Consider the following 18,574-nt stretch of genomic DNA (forward strand, 5'->3'; position numbering starts at 1 on the left):
GGGGGAAATATTGACAATGGACACTGAACAATGGAAAAATGAGAGCCTTGCAAAGGCAGATAAGCTGGAGGGTAGAACAAAGGCGAACAGGCGAGTATTTCATGCACCGGAGAAGAGCTCTGAATCTCACATTCGTGCGCCTGCGCCCAGCAACCTTTTGATTAGCAGCAGAAGGCGCCCGGGAACCGTGCGATCGAGTACCCATAGTGCAATTCAACGTATCACTTCTTACCTGTGCAGGCCCTCCTCCTGCAAACGATTTATTCCACTTGACCTGATGTCGGCGAGGGCCAATCAGCAATCAAGCGGACTCGAACGGCATGATTTATTGTTATGACCACTGCATGCACGAGATCAGACTATTGATCGGAACATTTGCTCGAACGTGAGATATACAATGTCGGCGGAAAAGAGTACGCTAGACGCTTGAGTTTCGACCTCTTGCCAGCAATTCCAGGTTGTCTGAATTCAAAGTCTGCTGCTGGAATTTCGCTTCCAATATCTCTCGTTGCCCCCCAAACCACACAATTCTCGATTGATCGGACTACCGAGGAGCCATGGCCTTCACTGGCAGACCACTGTCGAGACTGGACCCTTGTTTACTCCCTCTTATTTCCGGGCAATGTATGTATGTTTAAAGTACATTCTTTTCCCGATCAAACCATGACTAGCCATAGCCTAGGCGCTGTTGCTCCGTGGGCTTCGTGTGTCCGCTAGACGGGGGACTTTTCATGCATTGTACCAGCAGATTGTTGGGTTGGAGTGGTCTCGTCTTTGTAGGCCGCACCGTCTTGTTCGTCGTCGTTTTCATCCTCAGCAAGCGTGTAAAGCCTGCTATCAGATCCATCAGCCTCTTTCCCCACGCCGTCCAGTTGTGATGTGCTCTGGGCACGCCATCGTATAACCACTGAGCCAGCGACAAGGGCCAAGACTTCAATTGCAGACAGCAAGCCGATCACGATGAAGGACGTGGAGTCGAGCGACGCTAAACAGAACCCAGCGAGAATGGTGAGCCAGCCGAGCAAGATCGTCGAAAATCCTAGAATAGCATGAGCGAGATTGATATACGTTGTCGTCTTGCGGCTCTTCAGCGAGTTGGCATGCCCGAGGATCATCTGAAACAGCGCCATGCTGGACACGCCCAGGCCCAAGACTTGATGTGGGTGATGCAGACTGCCGCTGTTCAACAGTCCCAGAGCAGCTGTGCTCATCAAGATAAGTAGGCCAGTCGATTGTATTGCCCAGTGCTGTATTGGCCACCGACTCTTCTTCGCCCACAGTTTAACGATTCCCAACGGCCAAACGAGGAAGAATGCCACGCATCCCAGCAGTCCGTGAACGAGCCAAATGTCCATAGCTGAGTTAGTGAGGCGTGAATGCAGTTGCAACGTGTGGCGACTGTGCATGCTACAGAATTTGTGATTATACAGAAAGATTCCGGACCCAAACGTTTAGTACTGCGCGCGGCTGATTCAGGGGCTGTGCACGGACCACAATTCCTGAGCATGTCTTGATCCGTGCGCATGCAGGTTTGCAAATGCAGTTCCATTTGGGTGCAGTATTGCTTCTCGACTCGTTTTTATTTGGCCAAGGATGTATCACTTACTCAAGGACGAAACAGCAAAAGAATTTGGCACGCCAACTTCAAGATTGTTCATCATCAGTCTACATTGATTCATTGACTGTTCAGTCGCTCTTACTTTTGTTCTGTCTCAACTAACCTATAGCCAGCATTGTGGTGCTATTATCACCACTAAATGAACTCAATAAGCTCGCCAGCGCATAAATGAAGGAGGTACTCCTCTCCTGTGCCCCCTTGCCGCTCTGCGCCACTACACAGACGCTTCCTGCCAACAGGAAAACAAGACTCGAAGGAGAGTGCATCTACTAGCGTGGACAAGCTGGTGTATATACTACTCCTCAGAAATTGAAGCCCGTATAATATCCCCGTGGTCGAGCGCATGAAAAGACAACCTTCCACTCTCCGCATCAGTAACAGCGAGATAGTTGTAGAACAAGGAATTGAAATCGAGCCCACCTTTTGTGTCGTGGGCAGGATCTTGCAACGGTATCATATCATCGTCTATCATTTCACTCTCCTTGCCCCATGAATTGTAGTGAGTCGCGACTGAGTAGGGGTATGACCCAAGCATGGCCTCGAGATGAATTGAGCGGATGATCGTTTCGTGCCTGGCAAAATGGTATTCGAGTTCAATAGACTACCTGAATGTGCGGTGGCGACATCAACCTGATTCCGCTTCCAAGGTCCTTGGGGCAGAACAGGACGCGCGGGATTTCGCTGGCCTGCTCGCCGGGAGTGACTTGCCTCCCTTCTCGCTTCAAGCTTCCAAAACCTTACTGCGATACAATCAGAGGCGTGATACATGCTGTATCTACTAATGACCAATAAGGCTGAGTGCAGCTGTTGTCCAATCTCGTAGGCAAAGCCAACAGGCGCCGTCTCTGCAGCGCGTGTGGTTATGGCCCCTCCAGGACCCAATATCTGACGTTGAGGTCCAGCCGTATCCGGTTTCCAACCGGACACTAAAACCGCTCTATCTTAGATGCCTGGAGTCAATAGAAGGATTGATGACGATGAATGACAGCAGATATGGTATTGGAGGTGGAAATCATGGCTCTATCAAAGCTGCATTGTACCCTCTGGTCACCTGGCCGCCACTCGCGCGCACTGTGACGTATCTGCCTTGATCGAAAAGTGACGTTATCAAGCACAGCCACCGCCTTTGATGAAGTACTTAGTCGTGAGAACCTCCCCTTTCGCAGCTTTGAAATTCCAACGACTCTCACGTACTCAGTCCGACCTCTTCACCTACCACACGCATCAATCCTCCACCGCACAAGCCGTCCACCGCCACGACACCGTCCAAGACATGGCGCAGCCCGCAGATAACCAAAACACTACATCTCAAAACGAGCCTCTACCCGCTGGCTGGGAACAAGCCGTCGACAGAGAAGGAAGGACGTACTATGTCGACCATGCTACCAAGACCAACACCTACGAACGGCCCCAACATCGACCAGAGATTTGCCTCTCAACCATTACCCGAGGGATGGGAGACGGACAGCACTCCGACTGGAGCGGTGTATTTCGTAGACCACAATGCGAGAAAGACCACGTGGGTAGACCCCCGACAGGGGTAGAACATGGTGGTGTTGTTGATCAGGGATGGAGGAAGACTAGAAGCTCTTTTTGAGCGGGAAGCCAGAGAGTGCTGAAGCGATGGCCTTGTGAACTTCTATACTATTGCATTTTTCGATGTAACTCCTGACAATCATTGCCTGACCTTGGGCCTGTCACTTCTATTCATGCTATCTATGCTGTTCACGAAGATATGGATTCCACTCCCCCACAAAGCTCATAACCTCGTTCTGGTCCTTGCACATGTGCATCTGGCCCCAGCCATCGCCCTCCTCTAGAGTCAGATCTGCTGCGCACATGATGCTTTGCCGAATATACTCGAAGCAGTTGCTGGTGGAGTCATCTGACCCATCCACTTGTGCTACATTGCCGTGGTACATTTCGTCTCGGATTGTCGCCTACTTCATCTCAGCCTTCGCGTTGTGGTTTTCCACTGTAATTGAAGTACCCACCAAACAATTCAGCGCATGATACATCGAAATGGAGTAGGTCACATTTCCATTCCGCTCAGGGGTTGCGTCGGTACCAGAGCCCATGCCATGCGCCGCTGAATCTGGGAGGACAACCGTCGCAAGCCGGTTACTCAATTCCTTTAGTTGCAACCAAGCGGCATCGACGAGAGCGTTTGATGTGTTATACAGCTCATCGGCGACGAAATAGTAAGGTGTTTGCATTCGCACGTTGTGGTCATTAGTCGACGTAGGAAATTTCGCACAGAGTCGCTACATACATGTTGGTGGGAATGTGTGAGGCTCTCCAGTCCTGTCGGACGTAGTCCATGGAAAGGTCAAGACAAGCAACTCTGCATTCAGGACCAGGGCGACGACGGCCACCAAGGTCCAGATGAGACCTGAATTGGAGACCTCCCTTACGGCCATGGTGCGAATCTTACCATCAACGTTTATCCTGGTCTTGGATGAGGTTTTCTAGGGGACATTTGGTGGCGTGGGTTGCGACACGCGGGACGCGGGCAAAATTCTCGCAGGAGCTCCAGCTACATTTCGACTCTGATGCTTAGAGAGAACTTCCTCCTAGCTCCTTCTTCAGCGGTTGGTTACAACATTGACACCATCTCAGTATAGCAAGAGGCTGCCAGATGTACAGGGATTGACGGTAGTTCGCTGATAGAAGAAGATGGGCTCATTCGACGACATTCGAGCTTATTTCTGGCCAACACCATTACCCAGTGCAAAATACACTCGCTTGGACGAGGTGGACGGAAGCACCAGGTAATTAAGAGTGCTACTTACAAGAGGATATGTGTGTTATTTACTTCTCAACCCACAGATATGGCGCTCCCAGCATATCGCTCATGACCAAGGTCGCCCTACTAGTGCTGGTATGTGCGAACAGCGTACCGCTTGCATATAAAGCGTTCATGGCCTTTTCAGTAGTACCTGGCCTTGGACAACGGTATTGCGAGAGTCCCGCAGTCCGTCGAGAATGGCGGGATCTCCTCTCGCAAGAAAAGGCTGCCTACGTCGATGCAGTGAAGTGTCTTACCGAGGAGCCATCAATACTGACAGGAAATGGAAGCCTGTTCGATGATTTCTCGTACGTCCATATGAACATTGGCATACGAAGTATGTTTACCTCTTGGCTTCTTCAACTCTGAATAGTTCTTTGCTGACGACGCTGGCAGCACACTGGTCAGCCGCATTCTTCCCATGGCATCGACTTCTGCTCCACGTCTTTGAGACGCTTCTTCGCACGCATTGTGGATATCGCGAACCATTACCGTGAGGCTCTTGAAATGATCAAGCGAATATGCCAGCTCACCAATCCGTAGCTACTGGGATTGGACACTAGACTGGCTGGATGTGGCCGCGTCGCCAGTTTTCGATCCCAGCCTTGGGTTTGGGGGAGGCGGCGACCCCAACGTGCCCAGCGCAGTGGGCAACGATAGTTTTTGCCTCCAGGACGGTCCATTCGAGACATTCACTGTATCATACGCCGAGGGTCCTCTACACTCGCCTCACTGTTTGTCACGATTCGACTTCAGCAAAACCGGTACGACTGGCGTCAATCCAGCGATGATCCGCTCGGTGCTCGAATTCCCGTCTTACGATGGCTTTCGCAACGCAACCGAGACTGTACACAATTTGATCCACCGAGCCGTGGGGGGAGACTTTGCGACTTGGGCATCGCCGAATGGTGAGCAATAGCATGACTGACCATGCCCGCTTGTGAAGCTCATCGAGAATAGATCCGATATTTTACCTTCATCATGCTCAGTTGGATAGGATGTGGTGGCAGTGGCAGTATTATTCGCCCCAAAGGCGACAAGAGTATTGTGGATCTCTTAGCCCCGAGACGCTGCAAAGAGCATCAATTAAAGACCTACTGTCGGTAGGCAAACTTGGGAAAGCGATGCCAGTCGAGGAGGTCATGGATACACAAGGCAACCTACTCTGCTATACATACCAAACAGAAAGGGACGACACGGTATGAACGGATGAATTTGTATCCAGCAGCATTAGTAAAATAAGTGATCAGAAAATATTGTCTGGAAGTTCAATCGACTGTCTCTCGGTGATTCAGGGTCATGGGGATCAGCAGAGCAATCTGTAGTGCAGTGATTCGAGTAAGGTGCCCAATGATGTTCTCTAAAGGTACTGCAGGTGATAAGATAGGACGAATGACTCTTTGACTTGAGCCTGAACCTCGATCATGTTTGTACATTTGGTCGACTGAGCTACCGCATCCTAATGCCTGACTTTTTTCTGGATTATGCCACATTACTTAGACGTTGAATGGGAGTGAGTGCCCATGAGCACTAGCCCAGGCGTACAGGTCGTCTCTTCTACGGCATACATGTTTCTGGCCGTCCGGAATGCCAGGCCACTTATTGTTGAGGGAGATAAGAGTTGGGTCCAAGTTGCACTGCAGTCCCTGACGAACGGCTTCAATGCAGTGAAGTGTGTGGTCCCAGAGAAAACCGGCCTCGCTTGTCCATTCGAATGTATCATTGAGATAGTATATCGAATCCCGTAATACAGACTATACGAGTTAGCTTTGACATCCTCATCGGTGGCAGGATTACTTGCCGCGCAGTGTAGCTGATGGTATCCTTCAATGTAATACATCCTCTTGTCGGGATCGTCGAAAGCAGTCGTGGCCTCTGGATCCAGCGAGTATTCGTTTACAATTTCCTTAGAAAGCGCAACGACGCCCCCATGGTCTTTTCCTCACAGGTTAGCCTCGGCTTGCAGCTACAATTCCACGTGTGTGCGCTCACCAGGGAACATTGCTCGATCCCAAACTTCATCTCGGTATCGGTAACCCTTGCCTCCGGCAGCCTCAATGTCAAGTAGACCCGTCCAGTCGTGGTTGAAGGCAATGAGCTCGAACTCTGGCTTTCCATCTGGGCAACTGGTCAGCTTGCGTTGGGGGTTCCCGCTTCTAACAATGGAGGGTCGATAGTACAGTAATCCGATCTTTGCCCGATGGTCTCTTTGTCAGGCAGGAAAGCGTCCGTGAGTATCAACATAACATTTGATACGACGAGAAGGGTCACAGCATAGTAGAGCACTCTATCGCCTTGCCACCAACGTCGTGGAGGGCCAGAAACTCCCTTCTCGAAGTCTTGTTCGCTGTCGTGATCCTCTTGTGGGGCTTGAGAATAAGCTGGTCTGGAGGTGATAAAGTCCATTTTCGCGTCGACTGTTGGCTTTCTATGCAGAAAATGCGGCTTGTGAGATCTTCGTCGTCGATGTGTTGTAGCAGAAACGAATGCTGGTGAAATTGAGACCTCGAAGACGTGAAGCAAGGGAAAATCCTGTTCCGGCGTGCGATATCGATGCTCCGTGGGCGAGTCCGCAACTAAATCCAGCCGCGCGTGGAAAACAAAGTGCTGCTGCTCTGCCCTCACAGCTTTCGGTTTACTTGTAGCACTGCCTCGACTACGCAAGAATCTTGCTGCTGCAATGATTGATGGTTCGGTGGAGAATTTCACTACGTGCATAGCAAAGTCTCTACTTGGCCCAACATTCGCTCATTTGAGCAATAATCGCATATTTCGAGGATCTACTAGTTGCCTCGACCAAGACTTGCAGGTGCTCATTTTCGTCATTTCCTATATGATAGCCTCCAACAAGGATGAGAGAGAGAGAGATCACGGCAACAGAGACGCTGTGACAAAGATGATCATTCCTCGAGATCTACATATCACCCGTCTAGTAGCAATCGTACCTCCAGTGGTTTCGTAAGTAAAGTAATGCATAAGTTTGTGAAAGCCATTCTCTGCAACAGTCGGCAGAGATGGCGACTCTTTGTAGGGTGCAACCGCCAAACATGATGAGCTCGCCAATTTGTCGATTGAAGAAGTGTCGAGGCTAAGCATTGCATTTCCTCCGGTCACGAACACTTCTTAGTTCCTTTGTCGACAGCGTGAACATTGTCGTGTAGGACAAGCATCCATTGTAGCTCAGGAGCATTTCCATCGCTGCATGCACTTCCTTCCCAGCCTCCCGTAGATAGCTTAAACGCCTGCTAAGCCGCAAGATTCTGGAGTCGCTTCATGATCATCGCCAAGTTGAGCAGAAACAGTAGAGTACACGCCGCCAGAGCTGCCACGGTTGGTGCGACTCGCTTTCGATGCAGCGGACGGTTCTGCTGCGACAAGGGTACCCGTTGTTCGCTGTACATGTTGCTCGGTGGAGGTAGGACTTTCAGGAGACGACTTCCTAATATCGGCATTGATGCTTGAGCGTGTGAAGCACGTGGCGAGCACAAGTACTTCGGAAACGAGCGTAGGTCAGCAATTAGTTTTGATAGCAGTTTGCACTGCGCGAGTGAACATACGGTTGGGAAGGATAAAAGGCGGGTCGGCAGATTCTAAGCAGTTCGAAGAGCTCAACTCAAACACAATGCACAGCGTACGTTCGAACGTAAGATTATTATGACTGAAAAACGTGCCTGGCAACTGCACGGACCACAATTGCACGGATTTCAATGTCCGTGCACATCGAAGATCAGCCAAAGAGGATCAGGCTGTGGCCAGGCGTGCACAGTACACGCGCGGAAAATGTCTGTAATTGGCCCTGGGTCGGTGAAAATAGATATTGGGTTGAACCATGGCCTTACTCCGACGCTGATGCAATGTCTAGCTCTGCTGTGTGGATACTATACTGCAGGAAGTAAGCTACGATAGCACGGTTCCAAGCTATAAGCGCGCGCCTAGGATTGTGGAAGAGGAGGACCTTCCGACACTAGTGCATGAAATGGAAGTTTTGTCCCTACATACATAGAATTAGACACAATGAACACTCCTGCACGTTCCGTGTTTTTATTTTTTACGACGTCAGGCATCCCAAAGAAGCGGCACAATGTTGGGCAAGCAGTCGATGCTAAATGTTGTTCTCACCGCTGTGCTCGTACCTTTCCTGTATCCACATTGCTTACGCCTGTATAATCATGGAGCTCTGGATCTCGACCACTGGTGGTGGCGCAAGAATGGCTCGTACACAGTTCGGATGGTGATGGCGGTTCCTCCAGTCATACACCTAGAAAACTTCGTAACACCATTAGAGCGCCAATATCTTCTTCGACTAGCGTACGTTTGCCAAATCCACCTCGTTCAATCTGCACTACTTCTCAAGACTGACGCTTGAGCCTTTAGGGAGCCTTTGTTTGAGCGGTCATATGTCATGCTGGACAACGGGAGCGCTCTTCTTGACAACGCCCGCATCAGCTCCTCAGCGTATCTGCCATTGGGTGACCCCATTGTCAGACGCATCGCGCAGCGTGCAGCAGAGTTCCAGGGCTATATGGACGCCGATAGGGTGGACGTCCAAGCTACAGCATATGCCGAAGGCGGCCACTTCAAGCCCCATTATGACACCAGCCCAGACGATGCGAATGGAAGGCAACGCAAATCCACCATCTTTGTTATTCTCGATGCAAAATGCGAGAAGTGCGGGACCATTTTCCCCAATATCAAGGCAGATTGGTCCGGATTCAGCAAGGAGTGGTGCAAGCACTTGGAGTGCGACGAATCTGTACTCGCCACTCGCGCCGTTCCTGGCAGTGCACTATTTTGGGAGAACCTCGATTCAGCGGGAAATGTCCTCGATACGAGTCTGCACGGGGGCCGTCCTGTGATTAGCGGACATAAAGTCGGTCTAAATGTATGGACGATGGTACACAGGGACGAATATGCATAAACAGGCTCTCGGCAGTAATTGGGCGTAGATAGTCTCGATCAGTTTTCGGGCGGCCGATTAACGCTTCGTTGATCTTCAAACAGAAAGCAAAGAGGAAGCAGCACATTTCGCTTTCATTCTTGAATCAAATGTAAATTATTCGGCTAACCTGATTGATATGGCCTGATGCCAAAGTCATCACTGTAGACATTTGACTCACAGATGAATGACTTCCCTCGATCCAAATCCTGTCCTGTTGCGTTCTACCAGCCTCGAGTCTCAAGAGGAGACTTCGCTTTCAATGCTATTCATGCGTGCACCGTCAGAAGATGTGATTCGGGCGCTACAGAAGCATTTACTTCTACGGCGATACAAATCCACTTTCGCAGCGTCATTGGAACTCGACAACCTTGCACGGAAGGTTCGAGGAGGCCACACACATGAAATGATAGATCGGCTGAACTACTCATCTGTTGAGCACAAAATATGTACATCGCAGACGCTCTTGTCTGTATACTCCCTCTTCTCCCCGAATCAACCGCGTATACCACGCTTTCGAACATTGCTCTTCACTCATTACCAGATCCTGGCCAGGAGTTTGAGTTCAGCAACGGTGCACTACTCTCTCCAATCTTAGTTCCCCGTGTTCCAGGCAGTAAAGGTTCACGAGATGTTCTCAATCACTTTGCCAACTTCTTCTTCGAGACCTTACCGGAGTGGAAGATTACGCTCCAGAACTCGACCAGTACAACGCCTACGTCAGATGGCAACGAGATTCCCTTTACAAATCTCGTAGCAACGCGCGACCCACCATGGACGGACGGTACTGGCGATGTCAGTCGTTTAGTTCTGGCCGCACACTATGATTCGAAGTCCACACCTGTGGGATTTATCGGTGCTACCGACTCAGCTGCATCTTGTGCAATGCTTCTGCACATAGCAAGGAGTGTCGAGCAAGCTCTGGCTAAGAAGTGGGAGTTTGAACAAAAGCAAGCACACGATAAAGACCTTAACGGCGGTACGGGGATCCAGATACTATTATTTGACGGAGAGGAAGCCTTCGGTACCTGGACGTCCACGGATTCTTTATACGGTGCAAGGTCGTTGGCAGAAGAGTGGGAGACGCTAGCATACTCCCCTTGGAGCGAGTATCACTCGCCACTTTCAGCAATACAGCTGTTCGTTCTACTCGATCTCCTAGGCGAGGAGAACCCCAAGGTACCATCGTACTTTAAGACCACTCATTGGGCGTATCAGAGGATGGCGGATGTTGAGAAGCGTCTTCGTGAGCAGGACTTATTGAGAAGCTCACGGAGCCAGTTTCTTCCCGAAGCTCACAAGAAGGACACGGATTTGTGGATCGGTGGCTATATCGAAGATGACCACACTCCGTTTATGATGCGTGGGGTGGAGATCTTGCATATGATTCCTTCGCCTTACCCACGCACGTGGCATACGATGGACGATGATGGCGACCATCTTCATATAGACACTGTAGAAGACTGGGCTAAGGTCATGCTTGGATTTGCTGCAGAATGGATGGATCTAGATGGCTGGTTCGATGTACGCTAGAACGTGGGTAAAGCTGAAGCCAGAACTGATGCTCTGCATGTTTGCCATAGTCTCATCTACAGAAATGAGCTTTCATTCAAACGTTCAGGCCATATTTGTAGTCCTGGCATACAAAGCTGATTGCGAGACGGGAGGAGTTGCAAACAAAAGGTGGTAAGCCTTTCAAAACCGATAGCTGATTTTCCTGCTTGAGACGTACCCTATCCTGGATCATCGAGACAAGAGAACGGGGAAAAATTGGACACTGAGAACTTTTTGTCGGAGATCACTTTCGATACGGCAAGCCATAGCGCTGACATGATGACCAGTCCTTCATGGTGCATTGCACAATACAGTGATGGAAGTTTAAGCAGATAGCGGTGGACATGTTGTGCGATAGAGATCTGAGGACAGTTGGCTATACTGCAGGCCTAGTGAGTGGATGCCCTTCTATCGCTTATAAGCCGTCACGGTACGGTAAAGACAGGAAGCCAACACCTGCGGCGGGCTATAGCCCTAAGTCTGCTCCCTTCATAGCCTCGTCCCAATTACACCTTTCTCTGTTCTTCACCCCGTCGTAGCGGAAGCCATCGCCGCCCTTTACTTGGATGCCTCCTCCTCGCCCTCGACCTTCTTGTACCAGGGTCCGTAAGCTGGCAGGTAAGATGGGAGGTACGATGGCAGGTATGGTGGTTGGGGGGCTGCCTCTCGCTTCTCGGCTGTCTCTTCAGATGCCTCACCCTCAACCTTCTTGTACCAAGGGCCGTAAGCGGGAAGGTAGGATGGGAGGTAGGATGGCAAATATGGTGGCTGAGGCGCGGCGTCTCGTTTCTCGGCTGCGTCTTCGGAGGCCTCCTCACCCTCAGTCTTCTTGTACCAAGGCCCGTAAGCTGGGAGGTAAGATGGCAAGTAAGACGGCAGATATGGTGGCTGAGGAGCGGCATCACGCTTTACTTCGGCGCGCTTCTCTCCTGCAGCAGCGCGAGGAGAGAAAGGGCTTGGGGCGGCATCGGCCATGCTTGCGAGCATGGCTGCCGCGAAGAGGGTGGCGAAAGAACGCATGTTAGGTGTTGGAAGGAACTAGGCTGGCGAAAAGCCTTGTTGATGGTTACGTTCCTTGGGAATGCGCTTGAACTGGTACCTCGACGAGTGTACTTGTTACCCTGACAAGGCCTTTACATATAGTAGTCCCATGGCCTGAAGCCAGATACGAACTAGGCGTAGTAGTTCTGCATGTACCCGCGCGCCACAACGCTGTGTTACCGTTACGATCAAGCTCAGTAGCTTGAGAGAAGCACCCCAAGCGAGCACTTGTACTAGCGACCGATACATAGGCATGTGTTCAGGCTTCCGACCGCGCGGAGCATATCCCATTGTATGCTTACAACGAGGAGCAAGATGGGGAATACTCCCAAGTATGCTAAGATAGCTGCTCATGGATTTGCGCATGTTATTGAGCCAGAATTGACTAATTGGCGCAATTGTTTTCGCAATAGATGGGCTAGGCTATAGTCTAGGCCTGCCGGAATGGGCCCCCTGAGCTTTGCTTCCGGTAATCTTGCTTCGGGCTATTGGTCAATTTATTTTGCTCAGAGTTCAGAGATCTCTTGTGGATGTGGCATGTTACATATTGCAGGGAGTACAGATCCGTCTTCCCTTTTCCCTTCATCTATCTATGATGTTAATGGTCAGCCCGAGAAGCCTTGAGGGGATTTCAGACTGGTGAATCTTGGCATCTCTTACGGGTAGGCATGGTGGAAGCTACATTCGTGCTCCAATCCTCGGCGTTCACCGTGCTTCCTATTCATTAACGCTTCGCCGTTCGCTTCTGATCTCTGCTATGTCTTTTCTGATAGTCTTGTCAGTATTTGCTGACCATCAACAGCAAAAGTCAGACCAGGAGGCCGGGAGCGATACTTTGCAGCTGTAGACGCCGTTACGAGTTCTCCTTCGTTCTGGCATTGTGAAGGTCGTTCGTTGAGAAGAAGCGCCTGCGTACTGCAGCATTCGCTCTTTCGCCAATCAGCTCCCATCTAGATCTTTTGCGGCGAGAGCAAGCGTCACTAGAGCCCGCTTATCCTCCTCTGAGAAAGTGTATGCCAGTGAGGGCTGCGAACAATCACAAACCCGGCATGAGGACGGATTCGTAGCGTCCTTCATGGCGAGGCTGTGCCAAGAGCATCCTTCAAGGCACACACTTGATGCGAGCTTGGCTCTACCGCGGAAATGTCACAGTCGACCTCAGGAGGCATGCTTCGATCTTGTTCCGCCGCGACCAACGGCGCCTCGCTTCAAGCTTTAGTCAGTAATACTCTTATTGATCAGCTCGAATGGCGGTTTCATAGATATTGTCGAAACGTTGATTGGTAGCGAGGCTAGCTTCCATTGCCGAGAGCAAAACCCACCCCAGACAAGGGTTGGCAACACATCGTGCCTTGCATTATACACGAATGCTGAGATTGGTAGTCAACTATCAGGTTAAAAGGTCCTTCAAGATAGATAGCAGCGAGCAACGTGCAGAAGTCTGCGAGAAAGTGTTTAGTGTAGCTACTTGCGAGGTAGACCTCGAGCGCCCTCCCGCTTGTAGTCAACCCTGTATCTACTGACTGGCACAGATGTATCCCATGTCTTCGTGTAATACTCATTCACCCTGTCAATGAGGCCTGACTCGGTGTTGAAGTCGAGTCGAATGCACAGCGTGTAGGTGAAGGCCTTTCCGGTAGCTTTGATGGTGTACAGATCCTCGGCAAAGACGCCCTCCGCAAATCCCTCCAGGATCGAGCCGGTCTTGGTTGGATGGATGTCGGTGATGGTGACTTTGTAGGGTTGGTTGCAGGTAAGCCAGCGCTCTCTCAGCATTTCCAGGCCCACATGGCCTTTACGATGGATCTGGAAGGCATGATCGAGCCAATCGACGTCCGGGGAGTAGTGCTTCATAAAGTCCTTGTGCGACATCTCCTGAAGCGATTTGGACCATGACTTGCCAACTTCCTCTGTCATGCGAACAAAGTATTCGGCGTCAAACTTGCTGCTATGGTCTAAGAGACAATCATTGCGTTAGCATATCACAAGCACAGGTAGGAAAATGACATTGATGGCTTACTGTTGATTGCCATCTCGTCAACCTCTGCAACAGGGAGGAACGGTTTGGATCGACTGACTGACTACCTGGATAATGGTCCATCCCGCACCGAAAATGTCCTATATGCAAAAACCAGCCATTGAAGACGATTACTCACCATCAATTCCGAGGTATGTGTGATTACGGTAGAAACATTGAAGGAGCCAGGGCACAACTGAACTCCAATGTTCGCTCACGGGAACGAATACGAAATACATAGGAGGAGCCCACTCGATTGAGCTTTACTGCGCCTTTGTGGCGCCACTAAGTAGCCGCCACGTAGGATTTGAGGTCTGTCTAGGGCCTATACGCGAGGAGGACCCGGCTACGGAGGAGACAGCTTCCGAACGGATCGTGGTCGTAGTGGGAGGTTAGAGCTGTGTCTCAAAGTCCAGTACAGTACACCCAGACCCGCTGACAAAGAAGACGCCTAAACAATCAGGAACCGGGTAAACAACGCAGCTATATAGGACCCCAAAAAGCTCCCCGTCCGGCCAAAGCTTCCAACGAGGCTCAATCCCAATGCGGTAGACTTCACGAGCTGCATTAGCTCGGGTAACAACTAGCTCACACGCTAGGCTCCAGGCTTGAGTGAGTGAGCTCAAGCATTGAGCGCTTCCGCCTTGTGTCTCGGCCAAACCTGGTAGTGCCCAGCAACTAGTCCTCTTCCGAAGAGCCATGTGCTGGGAAGTGCATCATATCTTGTTGACTCGTCCATCGTGTAATAAGTTCTGGCCCCTCGACATCATCTCATGCGCCTGAAATTTCTTGAAGTCCCTGGAGCGAACGCCCTGCGCTGACATCACGTTCAACTCAGCATAAGTCCCACTTTGCGTCTCCGGGACACGGTACAATGCCCACCACAAACCGAGAGCGTCGAGACCCCCCAATATGAAGCCTATCTTGCCGCGAAGATTAGCAGCATCGGCGTTGATCAGATACGGAACCGCTGCCATCTGTACAGTGCTGTCAGTGATGCTTGGCTACCGGCGAATAGTATGTTGACCTACATGACACAGCGTACAATTGCTTGTATGACCGTGGTGATAGCCATGGTCTTGGAGAGGACATGAGTTGCCGCAACTTCACCAAAAAGAACGAAGCAGACGGCACCAATGGTGCAGACGTAAACAAGTTCCACACGAGAAGTCTTGCTGTCTCCGTTCGCCGCCGATTCGCTCTGCTTAAAGAGTTTAAATACGGGCTCCCGGTTCCTGCTCCAGAGTGTCCGTCTCAATCATGAAGGCCAACGTCTGCTTTACGTTAACTGTTTCGCTTGCGGGACGTTGATGGCCTTTGTCGACGCTAGTCGATAGTACTCCACGTGTAGTCTCCGGCCTTCAGAGGACTTGAGGAAGATGTGTCCCATCATATCATGTTGTCCAGATCTGCTCCACCCCGTATACACGAATGCCTGTAGCACTCCCAGCATGTAGCAGTATTATCCTCACTCGTTCGCCGTCTCCAGTGCAGGACTCCAACGCTCTCTCGATTCGAGTTCCACTCAGAATCCGGCCCGCCACTGGCCCCGGAGGTATACCAGACCGTGATCTCGCGGGTATAGTCGTCCAAGATCGCAGCGACGTTTGACACATTGAGCCGCAGGCCCGGGTTTTTCACTTTGAGCACATCGACATTCTGGAGATGCGTCTCTAGGTTGTCGGCGAACGGAACCACGCACTCATGAAGGGAGCTGTTCTCCATCATGAAGTCAGCTGTGCACCATCGTCGGATGATGTCATACGCATTGGGATCCGGCGAGCTGTGAGCTTCCATGATCTCGCGCGTCAATTGCTCCAAGAGCGTCTTGGTCTCCTTGAAATCCTGACTAGCTGCATGGATCTCAGCGCCCTCGGGGAATAGTGCCATGTGGGAGCGAGGAGGAGCGGTCTTGGTGATTGTGTGCTGAGCTGAGGACGGCTGTTGTTGTTCTTTCGCTTCCGGCAGATGACGTCGGCGACGGAGTCAGCGTGGCTTTTCAGCTGGTGAGAATCTGGAAGCGCCAAGGTTGTAGGGCAGGTCTCGCCTACTTCAGCTGTGATCAGTGCTTTGCCTAATGAGGCAGCTGTATGAGGCTGACCAGCCAATGGGGAACTAGAGTCTCTCTTCACATGCACGCCGCATTTTCACAAACGTTACACTATCTCTAATACATTGTCGCATGTACAGAAAATTCGGTTGGAGGATAACGGAGATGTCGCTTTATATCTTCAAGACGATTTCGCTCCGTGTCGAGCACTCGCTAGGAGACTTTGTAGTAAGACACTCGCTGCCTGAAGATAAGCGACGTCACGCACTTCACGATGTTCACGATGAAACCCAGCAGACCATGTTTGTTCGTCCTGTCCATCTCATTCAACTGTACTGACTCTGTTCAAGCAGACTTGTACGCGCCATGAAAGCCGTAATTCATTACCAAAGGCATCTCAGCTCGACCAATGTCATTCATTGTCTTCGCATCGATCACCACCAACGAGCTGCGTCTCTCGACACTGTTCAGCACCACCGTCAGGAGTACACCGTCATCCTCGCTCGTAGCATTCGGTCGAGCAATGAACATCGGCTCCGATGGAAGACTGTCGACCCGTGGAGTCCATGTCTTTGACTGTTGTGTCTGAGTGTCGATCTTGACGATCGAGTCGCTGAAGTAGCCTCGCTTTTCGACGTGCACGCCGTATCTACATGGAAATTATTCATCAGTCTTTGGCATCTCTCGCTCACCGTACCCATACACCACTCACGCATATCGGTATGGCTTCATCCTGTACTGTTCGTTGATCTGAGGAAGCTCCATGTTCCCCTCACGAAAGGGAATCGAAAAGTCAACCGTGGCGTTCTGGAAAACACTGGAGTTAGACTTTGCTGGCGTTGCTAGACGGTATCGCTTCATGGTCCCGGCAAGGTCGAACGCTGCTGTGCCGTTCCTGATACCGACGTTTGCGCGGAGGGTGGGAACACGGGCGGCTTCTAAGAAGTCGTAATTCGGATACCACGGGAGGTCAATGACGACCGAGCCGTCCTTGGGGTCCTCGTACGCATTGACCTCGTGGAAGGCGAAGAACGGATCGGTCGAATACTTGGCTACCACTCCGCCCTTCTTCTTGTCGATGACGTAGAAAAGGGAGCTTTGGCTGCTATTGAATGGTTTGAGAGCATCGACGACGTTGAACGTTTGTTCTTGTTTGACGAGGTCGATCTCAGCTTGCCAGACGATGAGCACGACGTAGTTCTGTGTACCAAAGACGGCATGGATGTATGCTGGTGGGGCGTCTGTTATGTTTGCCAGGATGGTGGCGAAGCCCGTGTTGTCGACATGGAAGACGAGGTAGTAGGTTTGTTCCCCTGAAATCATCGCGTAGTTGTAGAATCCGTTGCCATCCCTGCATCTTGTCAGACTTATGTATATGTCATACTCAGCGTTGCAACTACCGAGTAGGGTGTGCAGCGCTTGATGCATTGTCGTTCAAGGCCAGGTTGCTTGCCTGGTAGGTAAAGAGCTCAATCGGCTCGAGTGTCTCGGGGTTCAGCTGTTGCAGTTGACTTCATGCCCTGGTCAGTCATCATAGACATGGCACTGCTGGAGTCCTTGACCTACTTCCCATCTGTTGTCCATGTCAATGTCTTGGCAGGGCTGTTATTCTGCGTCGTGTTCTCTGCCAATCCCGGGAAGGCGAGCACTGGCACTACATTGACATTGGCGGCTGAGGTGTTTCCACGAGGATTGATCCCATCTCGAAACGTAGCTACAGACCAGGTTAGCTGGCCTCGCATTATGGTCTTTTGCAATTTTCCTTACTCTCGAAGGCGTTGAAGATAACCTTGCATGGATCTCCGCCAACTAATCGATAATTAGCTCTGAAAACGTAAATGGACATGAGGTTGGGCTTACATGTCGGGCCGGGAACTGCACCGTGCTCTTCTACAAAAGCGCTGTACTCATCTGCACTGTTACGACTTCGATAGCTGACTTTGCCGTTTGCAATCTCGAACCGATGCATGCGAGAACCTTGATCAAACCAGTGCTCAACGCTGTAGTTTCCTATCGACATGTAAAAATCATCACATTTCCAAGGCTCGGTGAAGCATACCATAGTCGTAGACTCCACCTGCTCCTCTCCACAGCGATCCTTCTACCCAGGTCGGTATCTACGTCGTGTTAGAGGTATAACTACGGCGAATGTTTGGTGCAAGGCAAGCGTACGACTCCTTCGGTTGCTAACTCAATAGGCTGGCGTTGTTCGTCGGTGTTGTAGAACCCCAGTGTCAGGGCTCTGGGATGCACGGCTTGGTTGGCGAGTGCAGCTGCTTCTGCAAGACAGACTAGGTGTGCAATGAAGGTATAGCGGTGGCTCAACATGTTGTCAGGACGTCTGTCTCTCGACGTTGAGACGGGCAGGTTGGCCCCTGGTGTTTGATGGAGCCTGGGCTCTATATACTACCACGGATACACTTTACGTGCGTACAATCGGAAGATATTGTTCATCATCGATCGTTCATCGCACTGCTCCTCGGAATAGGAGGCGTGTCGAACCCACTGGACATCTTGAAGCCGTGGCAGGATGGTCGTAAGCTTGGGTCCCAAGGCAGACACAATCCCTG

At 51.0% G+C, this 18,574-nt stretch overlaps 10 protein-coding genes across 10 annotated transcripts; 3 read left to right on the plus strand and 7 right to left on the minus strand.

Annotated features, from left to right (window-relative positions):
- Positions 1-713: 713 nt before the first annotated feature.
- On the minus strand, positions 714-1,355 carry M409DRAFT_22380 (uncharacterized protein; the record flags this gene model as incomplete). Its single annotated transcript, XM_033806310.1, has 1 exon — positions 714-1,355. One exon carries the CDS (start codon positions 1,353-1,355, stop codon positions 714-716), a length of 642 nt encoding a protein of 213 aa, XP_033668465.1.
- A 1,975-nt stretch (positions 1,356-3,330) lies between these two features.
- On the minus strand, positions 3,331-4,038 carry M409DRAFT_54169 (uncharacterized protein; the record flags this gene model as incomplete). Its single annotated transcript, XM_033812619.1, has 3 exons — positions 3,331-3,558; positions 3,613-3,713; positions 3,891-4,038. 3 exons carry the CDS (start codon positions 4,036-4,038, stop codon positions 3,331-3,333), a joined length of 477 nt encoding a protein of 158 aa, XP_033668466.1.
- Positions 4,039-4,538: 500 nt separating this feature from the next.
- M409DRAFT_66081 (uncharacterized protein) lies at positions 4,539-5,611 on the plus strand (the record flags this gene model as incomplete). Its single annotated transcript, XM_033816777.1, has 4 exons — positions 4,539-4,743; positions 4,803-4,899; positions 4,950-5,314; positions 5,367-5,611. 4 exons carry the CDS (start codon positions 4,539-4,541, stop codon positions 5,609-5,611), a joined length of 912 nt encoding a protein of 303 aa, XP_033668467.1.
- Positions 5,612-5,902: 291 nt separating this feature from the next.
- Positions 5,903-6,812, minus strand: M409DRAFT_22383 (uncharacterized protein; the record flags this gene model as incomplete). Its single annotated transcript, XM_033806311.1, has 4 exons — positions 5,903-6,107; positions 6,167-6,341; positions 6,399-6,524; positions 6,587-6,812. 4 exons carry the CDS (start codon positions 6,810-6,812, stop codon positions 5,903-5,905), a joined length of 732 nt encoding a protein of 243 aa, XP_033668468.1.
- A 1,675-nt stretch (positions 6,813-8,487) lies between these two features.
- On the plus strand, positions 8,488-9,324 carry M409DRAFT_54172 (uncharacterized protein; the record flags this gene model as incomplete). The annotated part of the gene is made up of 2 exons (XM_033812620.1): positions 8,488-8,714; positions 8,781-9,324. 2 exons carry the CDS (start codon positions 8,488-8,490, stop codon positions 9,322-9,324), a joined length of 771 nt encoding a protein of 256 aa, XP_033668469.1.
- Positions 9,325-9,789: 465 nt separating this feature from the next.
- Positions 9,790-10,875, plus strand: M409DRAFT_22385 (uncharacterized protein; the record flags this gene model as incomplete). Its single annotated transcript, XM_033806312.1, has 1 exon — positions 9,790-10,875. The coding sequence occupies one exon, from the start codon at positions 9,790-9,792 to the stop codon at positions 10,873-10,875; it is 1,086 nt and encodes a 361-aa protein (XP_033668470.1).
- Positions 10,876-11,454: 579 nt separating this feature from the next.
- On the minus strand, positions 11,455-11,916 carry M409DRAFT_54174 (uncharacterized protein; the record flags this gene model as incomplete). Its single annotated transcript, XM_033812621.1, has 1 exon — positions 11,455-11,916. The coding sequence occupies one exon, from the start codon at positions 11,914-11,916 to the stop codon at positions 11,455-11,457; it is 462 nt and encodes a 153-aa protein (XP_033668471.1).
- A 1,485-nt stretch (positions 11,917-13,401) lies between these two features.
- On the minus strand, positions 13,402-13,970 carry M409DRAFT_54175 (uncharacterized protein; the record flags this gene model as incomplete). The annotated part of the gene is made up of 2 exons (XM_033812622.1): positions 13,402-13,892; positions 13,958-13,970. 2 exons carry the CDS (start codon positions 13,968-13,970, stop codon positions 13,402-13,404), a joined length of 504 nt encoding a protein of 167 aa, XP_033668472.1.
- A 1,373-nt stretch (positions 13,971-15,343) lies between these two features.
- Positions 15,344-15,844, minus strand: M409DRAFT_54176 (uncharacterized protein; the record flags this gene model as incomplete). The annotated part of the gene is made up of 1 exon (XM_033812623.1): positions 15,344-15,844. One exon carries the CDS (start codon positions 15,842-15,844, stop codon positions 15,344-15,346), a length of 501 nt encoding a protein of 166 aa, XP_033668473.1.
- A 505-nt stretch (positions 15,845-16,349) lies between these two features.
- Positions 16,350-18,332, minus strand: M409DRAFT_66083 (uncharacterized protein; the record flags this gene model as incomplete). The annotated part of the gene is made up of 8 exons (XM_033816778.1): positions 16,350-16,653; positions 16,717-17,355; positions 17,405-17,515; positions 17,571-17,718; positions 17,772-17,813; positions 17,865-18,014; positions 18,064-18,121; positions 18,177-18,332. The coding sequence occupies 8 exons, from the start codon at positions 18,330-18,332 to the stop codon at positions 16,350-16,352; spliced, it is 1,608 nt and encodes a 535-aa protein (XP_033668474.1).
- Between the last annotated feature and the right edge of the window lie 242 nt (positions 18,333-18,574).

The sequence above is a fragment of the Zasmidium cellare genome (genome assembly GCF_010093935.1).
Source record: "Zasmidium cellare ATCC 36951 unplaced genomic scaffold M409scaffold_15, whole genome shotgun sequence".
Taxonomy (NCBI): domain Eukaryota; kingdom Fungi; phylum Ascomycota; class Dothideomycetes; order Mycosphaerellales; family Mycosphaerellaceae; genus Zasmidium; species Zasmidium cellare.